Genomic DNA, 10,000 nt, shown 5'->3' with positions numbered 1-10,000 from the left:
GACACACCTCTCGGCTCGTCGTAACGGAAGCCGCTGAAACCGGTACCAGCCGGGGACGTGCCTCCAAAAATGTGCGCCCTAGACACCCCCTCGTGTTATGCTGTCCTTCTATGCTGCTGCTGCTATTTCTCAACATAAGTCTCGACCGTCGAGCGCTATTTCAACACCCAGCGTGTCTGTGAGATCGTCTATGTAGTGGTAAAGAGCTGCGGCAGCAGCAGCAGCACGCATCACGCCACATCGGATGATTTCCCTTCCGATCCACCAGTTCCCCACTCTCTTTCTCTCTCTCTCGTTGGTTCCCGCATCTTCGAAAGTGACTCTACGAACTATCCCGATGGTACCGGGTGCGTACGGTTCCAGACGAGGGGGGATGCTTCTAGAAGAAACCCTACAAAAAGGGACACCGAGAGAGGGCTGGTGCTGGGAGGTGTGGGTGTGGTGGATCAACATTTTTGGAGGCACGTCTCTCGCTGGTCGCGTAGTGCGCACGACCAGTTCCCTTGTCTCGCGATTAGACGGCTTTTGCGTCGTAGCCAAATGTCGTGCGGCGGCGGCGGCGCAAGATATGAACAACAATCTCGAGGTCACACGCCATATATAATCCCTTCAAAAACCGGGCGAGCCCTTCGACAGTGACACCCCCCGCAGGCGGATGTGTAAAGGCGGTCTGATCGAGAACACTGATCGATCGAGTTGATCTCCTTGTAGCGAATTACGACGCACAACGCCGTCCACGAAATGTGTCTGTGCAAATTCTACTCAAATTCTTATCTTATCAAACAGGATTAAGCGAAGATTAAGTGGGGAGCGAGGCCTAAAATTGACGAAACAGATTGCAAAATGCGGATAAACGGTTCATCGCGGTCAACACCAACATACAGTACGTAAAAATAAGTTTGTCCACCCCTTGCAAGAATCATTTTGGTTTGTTTTTTCATAGAAACCCTCAGCACAAAAATGTGTATCACACATCAATAGATTTGTTTTTTATTCGTCTATACTATGCTTTTTACCTTTTTCGAAAATACTTCCTAGATATAAAGATATTTATAAAAAACAGTCGAGCAAGGTAAGAAAAACACCATTCTTCACGCTTCTTAGGTGCATAACTCCATTATTTTAGACGATAAAACTATAAAACAGGCCTCAAAAAATGTTTTTTGGAATTAAAAGAACTGAAAGAACTGGTTGTTTGATTATTGTGGAGTAAAAACTGCAAAATACATGAGAGTGGATAAACTTTTTATGAATACTGTAAACAGCGGAAGCGCGTTACTGATGAAGGCGATGAGGAAGGTGGTCGTCGCAATTGATAGTTCCCCTGCTCCTCCTCCTTCCCCAGTTGTGGTCATTTCTAATCATTTAGACCCCCGCGTGGGCCCCCGGGGACTTTTCGCTATCAACCTTCGTGACCTTCAACTATAAACATTGCGTACACGCGTATCAGCAACCACCACCAGGAGCACCAGCAGCTGCGTTCGAGCATCGAGAGCGTTTTGTCCAATGCCTCGTAATCACGATAAGAGTCGGGCACTGATTCAATGCAAAGCATGACGTCAATCGGAAGGTTTGTGATGGTTGTGATAGTACGATCACTGGAAAGCATAGAATTATAGACAGCAGCAACAAAAAAAAAAAAAGCTGCGATCGTACAGAGAACATGATGGACAAACCCGGGATCATCCGATCCGATGCGATCGTACCACACCAGCCAACGGGAAGGCAGCAGCAGCAGCAAATCATAAAGGAGCGCCCGACAGATCGCATAGATGATAAGGCAGCGTGCTCAGGACTCATGAGAGTGATCTCGCGTGACCCCCTTACTTCCTTTTCCACAAAGGCACAAAGGATTGGCCGTTTGGGATCGTTTGGCCTCAAAAACGAAAAGCGATCGATCGTGATCGTCTTAACACGTTATCACAAACGGCTAATGAGGACGATGGGAGACAAACATAGAGTATGTTTTAGTGTGGCTCTCACTCATTATTAGATTGAAGTAAAATCGTGTCACTGCATTTGCGTCATTCCCCGTAATCGAGGGTACGATTTGTGGCTCTCTCTCTGTCTCTCCCTCTCTCTCTCTCTCTCTGATCTCGTAATCAGTGGTCAGGAAGTGGTGTTGAGCAGTAGTATTAGCATCGTGGCTATTAGGCGGGGCAGCTGCAACGTGCCAATAGGCCAGCAATTGGTCAATGGTTTTAATCGGATAAATCATCGGATCCAACTGTCGCTCCACGTGCGCATTGCCCAAAGGCCCCGCGCTTTACCTCGATGTTCCGTTGAGCATCGTGTCACAAGCCAGCGATGATAAAACATGCGGTTGTTGCACGTGGTTTTGACCTTGCACCGATGGTGTTGCGGCGTTGTCGACGCAATTTCGCACAGAGACGAAGAGAGAGAGAGAGAGGCCATGTCTACACGCGTTCGCGACAGAGTAAATAACCTTCTGGTGGTCGCGAATCGTCATCAACACGTGACTTGTGTACTTGCACGCACTGCAGGTGAAAGGGACCGTGGCGGGGCGGGGTGGGGTGGGCTTATTGTTGCTTCACCTTCTCTACAAGATGCACGATCGCGTGTTGGGCAGGGAAAGTGTTTCGTTATTGTTGTTGTTGTTGCAGTATGGCCATTCGTCGCTCCCGGCGAGCGTTGCGATAAGAAGACTTGGAACGGCAATGGAGCGCATCCATCGCAAAAGCGCTCGATCCGCGATCCACGATCGCGTAGGTAAACGTACTTTGCAATGTGCGATTCTCCATTGCACCATCACCAACAAGCAACAGCAAATCGTGAAAGATCGCTGACCATCGCGATTCCACGCGAGATGACACAAACCACAACGACGACGAGCACCACATGAGCAACACCACCATTTGGCCGATTGTTAATTGATGCTGATGAAACGGAGCAAAGAAGGCCACGACGATGGACGATGCCAACCCAACAGTCGTCGTCGTCGTCGTTTGCAACTAATGTATTCAAAACAGAGCAGGCCACTTCCTTTTGACGCTGTCAGCAGTTCTCTAGAGGCCCCCCTCATCGGTTTTAACCTAATTTCCAGCTCACCTGCTGCTGCGGGTTGCTGTTTGTGCCACAACTTCCAACATTTACTAACGCATTTGCAATTGATCGAATTGAAGGCTGTAGTCGCTGCTAGGGGCCAGTTCAATAACCCAATTGACAGCAAATCGGGTCACCACGGCGGCGGGTGCATGATTTCTTAATCTTCCAAGCATTCCGATTGCCAGACCAAAAAAAAACCGAGGCAAATATAGAAACATTCTAATCAAGCGTCTGCGCGAGCGTCATTTCATAAGAATGAATGGCCGTCGGTGGCGAGAGATTGGGAAAACAAAATTATCTTGAAATTGTCTTGCCCACTGATAACCCAGCTCTCCATGCCGCAGTTGGCGGTGCGGAGCAAATCAAACTGCGCAAAATTGTAGAATTGCGGACCCCCCTCCGCCCCTGCTTTGGGTCGTGTCTAGCGCATTTTGCGTCACAATTAGACACCCCTTTGTGGCGCCATCGTACTGCTGCTGCTGGTGGCCAAAAATATTCGGCAGGTTCAAGGACAAACCCTGTTGCCCTTCTAATGCGTAGTTCCAGATGACGCACTGGAACACGGGAGCTCACCCTGGGCGGTACGCTAAATTTATAGACGATTGACGTGTTCGGTGGAAGCTTATGATCGAGTGCAGGATTAAGGAACGGAAATTCAACGAATTCCCACCAAACTGAGTGCAGCGGGCGCACTTCTAGATTAGATAGATAGACCGCCCCGGCAGCCCGGGACCACCTGCCTCCCTCTCGCTGTTCTTTGTGTCCGATAAGGCGGCAATCACATGATAAGCCAGGTGTTGGAACACCCCTCGAGTGTCCAAAGGGCAGTTCAATCGAAAATCCTCGCCCCAAAAGCATGATCTCATCGTCGCATCGTGGCGCTTTGTCTGGCGCAGTGGACGGGCACGCGACACATCGCCTCTCGCCGAGGCTTACGGTCGGCCAACCCTTTGCACTTCTCGCATCCGGACTTAGACAAAGGGCTAGGGCCAAGATTGAACTTCGATTCCCTCTCGTCCGGTGGGGCGGTGGGCGTGGAGCGGTGACTAAATATCGACACGATTGCGATCACTCTTCTTATGCATGATAATGCAATGCACTCGGAATAGGGCGCGTTGAGACGGTGGGGTCGGTTTCCGGCGGTGATCCTGGTGCCCTTTCTCGACACGTGTTCGATGCAATCCAGCGGCCGCCTAGAGCGGCCTCATGATTATTCTATTGATTAAATGAATCAGTTTGTTTGTTCGATTCGACCGGATGGTAAACGACGATGATCGAAGATGGCTACGAGTGCGCCTCCACGGCAATGACGCGGCATTCGATGCTCGATTGCTTTGAGATGGATGCACCACATCCAGATGCTTCGTTGTGTTGGTGAAGGAACAGGAAAGATCGTTCTTGATCGTTAATTAAGGAGCGTCTGGGGGTAAAAGAAGCTTCTTAATGCACCTGACGCCCTAGACGAACAGGTAACGGGGCCTGTCGTCAATCTTGGGTTTTTTCCTACAATAATTAGTCCCGAAATTACCGCCATTTCCTTTCCCTCCATTGTGGCCACGGTCTTTGCGGTGATTTTCGGTCAGACGAAACGTGACCCTCAGGGGGTGAGGATTCCAACGGTGCGGCCTTAACTTACCTAATGGCATGTCACAGAGCAAGCAGCAGGCGGCCAGAGAACCAGCCGAAGCGCCACTAATGCGATGCAGCAGCAGATGTGGCGCATACTTCTTGAAAGCAACCGCGACTCCGACATGGTAAATGCCGAGAAAGCCACAACCGGCGAACGAAAGATTCATCTTGAGGTCTGTTTGCGGTTGTGATGCTGCGCCCAACGTAAACTTCACTCACTTTCTATAGTCACTTTTCGTGGTTTGTTTCACTAACGTTTGGTCACTCTGATTCCTTCTTAGCGGAGGTGCTAATGATATGATGCAGCTCAAACGGATGTCTTCTAAGGTTTCAAAAACTCACTGAACGCGTAATATTTAGAACTGCAGGCTTGTTTACATTATGCCCTGAAAACACTCAAACAGAAAACACGTTGTTTAGAACTCGTTGGCCACTATAACCGATCGGATTACACAGATTTTCGTTTCTTTCAAAACCACGACGTCGATACCTGCAAACGACTGCTTTGATTGTGCGCCACTGCCACCACTGATACTTGTCAACCGAGTCGCTGTTAAAACAAAGGAGCAACGAGAGAAAGTAAGCCGCGGGATTCGGGAGCGAACGAACGAGCTGTGAGACTCCGCTGGCCGGAAAAGTTCAACTGAAACCCGCGAAGCGCCCGCACGGCTAGTTTTATACGATCGCGCGACTCCGCAGCGAGATTGTGGAGGTGACGAATCCCTCTTCTCAACGTTGTCACCGCCGTGCTCGCGCTCGCGTTTTACGCACATCGCAACCGCGCGCGCGGCCCATTATCAGCACACGCTCGATGGGGGGACACAAATACTCCCACAGCAAAAGTTGGAGGGGCGCGCACAACCCACTAGGGGAGTAAACAATTCATTCTTATTTCCAACAAGTACTAGCGGGAATTTTACTGGCTGCGAAACGGAATACCGTACCACGGCGTGCTTTTCGATGTTGTGCAGGCAGCGGTTTGAACTTGTTTGACCACGACAAGAAAAACGCCAGTATCAGCTGTTTCCGCATAACTTATTATACATTCCAGTTCGGGGCCGGACTGCCGCCGTGTGCATTCCAAACTGTGTGCGTTGCTAGGCACCCGAGTAACTGGTTGCTAGGGATCGGAACGAGGACGCCGTCCTCGCCTGTTTCTGGGTTTTTGGGATTGTTTCCAATTTTAGCGGAAGCAAACGAAAACGAAAAAGAAGGACCTCGAGTAAGGGTGACCAGCGAAAAAAAGGGGCAACTGCTCCCTTTTCTCCCTCTTTCACTCTCACACGCCGCCTTTCTCTTTCTTTCTCTTTTGCACGTGCGCTTGCTTTCAGGATTGCGCCCTTTTCCGTTATCCTTGATTTCGTGAATAGATTTCGTTCACACCTAGAGTGAAAACCTTTTGCGGTTGCCGTTTGATAATCGCAATTGATGTGCCGCTCACATGTTTTTCACTGCACTTCACGATTTTCTGAACGCGCGATCGAGACTGGTGAAGTTGGAGCGGTAAAATCGACGCGGCTTCGTGTTTTCGTTTTGAGAAATAAAATTAGAGCACAAAAACTGGATTTCTAATCACGCCACATGCGTTCACTTACACACATGCGCATTGGAACAGGCGCACTAACACCAACGTACGAACGAACGCAACGCCACCATCATGATTTTTAATTTGACAGTTGAAGCATGTTTTTCATTTTACAAACAGGGTGATCATGGAAAATTCAGAAAAGTTGATTTTATTCGCAAAGGATCTCCTTTCGATCGTTTGCTAATTTTTAAATAATTTATTTCGTTATTTTACATCAAACGAGCTGTTTTCCCCGACGCTTGTTGTCTCGGTTGTGAAATAAACACGCTAAAAAATCATCCGAAATGGTAAAAATAGGCACTCGCCGGTGCGTAGTGCCGAATTCCTTTGAAACCATTTGTTCGGGATTGATGGCACTTTTCCTGGGATTGATGGCACCTAGGCCAAGACCTATAGGCCAAGATCGCGTGCAAAACAACGATATCCAAACCGAATAATCATCCTGCTTGCTGATCGCGTTTTTTTTTAAATGTGTGCTGTGAATCACGCCCTCACAAGTGGTGCAATCGGAGAGCAAGAATGCCCCGTAGAGCAAGAATGCCCCGTAGAGCAAGAATGCATCGAAGAACATGCAGGCCACTGCACTTATTGCTGCTGCTGAACTGCATACTTATCACTTTGACTTTGGTATTCAATGATAGGGAGTGCTAATAATAAGATCTGCGCAGGTTTAGGTCTAGGTTTTCTTGGCCAAAAATTGAAAATCATCGATTTATCATTCACCAACATTAGCTGCCACCGTACTCCCTGGTCGCGTGGACGCTGAAATCGAGTGGAAATGATCACAACTTCGGGGGGCTTCGGTATTTTTGACGATTTTTTGTGACGTAACCATTCAACATTATTTTTCCAAGTAAATGCCACATTAATCTACAACTTTTGAAGAATATTTGGTATTATTTTGAGCAACATTCATTGAAAAATGTATCCGTGACATCATATTTTGGTAGGCGTGTCGTCACAAAGGTACTTTTTACGGTGCCCATCGTAGCGACATGATGGGTCATCTGAAATATACAAATCGATATTCGTTAGAAAGATTATAAGCTTATCTAGGAAGCCCCGGAGAGTTTTTGTTGATATTCATATTTTTCGATTTTTGGCAGATTTTTTAAGTTGAAAAAGTGATGCTTTTTGCGATTCTGCCAAGAAAAACGAGTTTACATAATTGTTTAAATAAAAGTATCAACAATTTCAATGATATCTCAACGGGGCTACCTGGAAAAAAGTGTACAGATTATGTGTAACAAATTTCAAATCGGTCGGTCCAGTAGTTTTTACGGTACGTTGAGCACCGACTTTGAAAAAGTTGGTTTAGGGAAACGCTCTTCAAAGTAGCTGCATGGAGCCTTGTATGAAACGCGGATTTTCAAAAATCTGTATCTTTGTCAGTTTTTCCTCGATTGATCCAAAACTTTTACACACTACTCTTGAAAGAATTCTGCTTTCAGGGGAAAATGGTAAAACCATGTGTCACAAATAAAAATGAAATACCGAAGTTCCCCCTTAAGAGAGACACAATAGACCGCACAGTTGTATTGGCCACTTGGTTTTATTCTAAAACTAATTTAATTTACGATTTCACTAATTAAAACGAATTTTCCCCCCAAATGGTGGTGGTGCTGTGGTGTTGTTGTTGACCAACAAAACGTTCGTTCAGTTGCTGAACTTTTAACCAATCCATGCTGATATCCTTCGTCCCTCCGTGACATCCCTGTGTGACCGTTGGCACGGTATGTAGCGTTCCCTTAAATGCTCGTGGTTTGCGGTGGTGTCAGCGGTGTCCAAGCACTACCTGCCACGGCATTCAGCGTCGATCGTCCAGGACTACCATGGGACAATTGCTGCCCGGCGGACCCGCCAGCCCCGGGAGAGGAAGCTATCGCATTAAGCGCACTGGACACGGAGCTCGAGACCGTCCCGCGGGGAGCTCCCGGCTCTGGGCTTTGATTTTCATTGCACTGCGGAGCCGCAGCGTGGATGTGTGGATGGTGCGAAGAGGGAATCAACGACGACGACGATCCTTCGCTCATATGATGACTGTGATGACTGTGATGGTACTGCAGTGGAGAGGAACCGGTGACGGCAGGCTCTAGGTGCCGATGAGGAGCTACTCCCACCGTCGTCAGTTCCGTGATATCCGAAGGATGATTGTAGGTGCTGGAAGGGAGGAAAAGCAGTGTATTAGACGTTGTGGCCATGCCATACGATAATTGCTCATACTTGATCTCGCCTATCGGTATGTACTCCGCCGTCGGATAATGATAGCTGCTTTGGTACATACTAAAATCGCCTGCGTTGTGCCAGGCCGTCGAGTAACCAATATTACTGATCGGTGGCGGAGCATTCAGCACGTTCCCGTACAGCTGATGGTTCGGTGACACTTGCGTCGGCGTTGGATGATAGATCTGTAACAAAAAAAATCATTATTACCGACGATGTTGTGTATCAAGCTTTTATTCACAGTAAACTAACTCATTATTGTGCGTAGCCGCTCTCTTATAATAATGCACATAGCAACGCAATGTGCACTACGATATAAAACAGACGACAATCGGGGATGGAGGACCGGGACTTACCTGATGACTTGGTGGTGTGTAGATTTGCTGCGGTGAGCCAGACGGTTGATAGACGCCCTCCATCTGCGCACTGGACACCGGAATGTACTGCGAGTGTTGTGGTGTCAGTGTCGTGTGGTTACTGGCCGACGGATAGGTGGGCGAAGAGGTCGCATACGACGGTGACCCATTCGAGGGCGTCGGTGAAATGTTGGGCGCAATGGAAGAATTTGGACTCCCTGGGTTCGTCACAATGCTGCTCGATTGCTGCTGCTGCTGCTGCTGTGCGCCGATCACCGATGGATTACTCCAGTACGAACCAGTCGAGGTGGTCTGTGTTTGCCAGGTGGAAGGATAAGAAGAGAAGACGGGCGACGAAACACTCTCCGTGAGTGGAAGATACGATCCATGCTGTGGTGAAGAGCTTCCACTGGTATTGCGAGAACGTTGCGTGGTGTAAGGAGCGACACGATTCCCTCGAGATGCTGCCACCGTGTGCGGATGCTGGTACGATCGATCGACGGGAGGCTGCAGCGGGGTTTGCGCGGTGGCGTACGACGGATGGAAGTTGAGCCAACCGTAGGTAGAGCTTTCACGGGAATAAACCGAATCGGGACGCTCTTTCGCGTCCAGAAACGCTTTCGCGAACGGATTATACTTGATCTTGAGGGAAGTGACCTCCTCGTTCTGGTATGCCGTCACGGCGATGAACTGCGTCTCTGGGAATGGGTACGTGTGAACGTTCCGTTGGTCCCTCGCATCCGACACCACCTGCACCAGATGCACCCGCGGTTCGTACTTGTGCAGCGAGTTCAGCATAATCTGCCCGTTGCCGTTCGTCTTGTTCGTTAGCTTCACCTTGGCAAACGAGATCGGTTCCTTCATCCAGTGCTGACCAAAGTTTGGCGACTCCGGATGCACATAGACGGGGTTCGGTGGCGGTGCTTCAGCCTTACCGCCGGCTACCTGCAAAACAGAGAATTGTCGATCATTAAGGGATGGACCAAGATCGCGCGTTGCGAAACCGCCGCCGACGGCCAGGACCGGCCCTGTGGTCTGTTCTCATTAACACCTCCGCCGAGGAGGAATTGTTGTTCCTGTGCATTAATTAGCGTAATGCAAATAGTTTGTTACGGAATAAACAAGCGCTATTTAGGTT

At 48.8% G+C, this 10,000-nt stretch overlaps 2 protein-coding genes across 6 annotated transcripts in view; both read right to left on the bottom strand.

Annotated features, from left to right (window-relative positions):
• Positions 1-5,349, bottom strand: part of LOC126575655 (1-acylglycerol-3-phosphate O-acyltransferase Pnpla3-like) — a 9,809-nt gene extending 4,460 nt beyond the window's left edge. For 4 of the 5 annotated variants that reach the window (XM_050236460.1, XM_050236464.1, XM_050236462.1 and 1 more), the window contains exons 1-2: positions 5,186-5,349; positions 4,703-5,081 (exon numbers count right to left, since the gene is read on the bottom strand). In XM_050236460.1, the coding sequence (XP_050092417.1) occupies positions 4,703-4,862 (160 nt within the window). In that variant the 5' untranslated portion in view covers positions 4,863-5,081; positions 5,186-5,349. Of the gene's footprint in view, positions 1-4,702 lie in introns of all 5 variants that reach the window. The other variant, XM_050236461.1, reaches the window with a different exon arrangement.
• Positions 5,350-7,864: 2,515 nt separating this feature from the next.
• Positions 7,865-10,000, bottom strand: part of LOC126575497 (T-related protein) — a 7,075-nt gene continuing 4,939 nt past the window's right edge. Inside the window, exons 4-6 of the mRNA XM_050236214.1 lie at positions 8,863-9,807; positions 8,507-8,691; positions 7,865-8,443 (exon numbers count right to left, since the gene is read on the bottom strand). Coding sequence (XP_050092171.1) covers positions 8,032-8,443; positions 8,507-8,691; positions 8,863-9,807 — 1,542 coding nt within the window. The 3' untranslated portion in view covers positions 7,865-8,031. The remainder of the gene's footprint in view (positions 8,444-8,506; positions 8,692-8,862; positions 9,808-10,000) is intronic.

The sequence above is a fragment of the Anopheles aquasalis genome, chromosome 3, assembly GCF_943734665.1.
Source record: "Anopheles aquasalis chromosome 3, idAnoAquaMG_Q_19, whole genome shotgun sequence".
Taxonomy (NCBI): domain Eukaryota; kingdom Metazoa; phylum Arthropoda; class Insecta; order Diptera; family Culicidae; genus Anopheles; species Anopheles aquasalis.
This window is presented reverse-complemented; position numbering and strand designations above follow the sequence as displayed.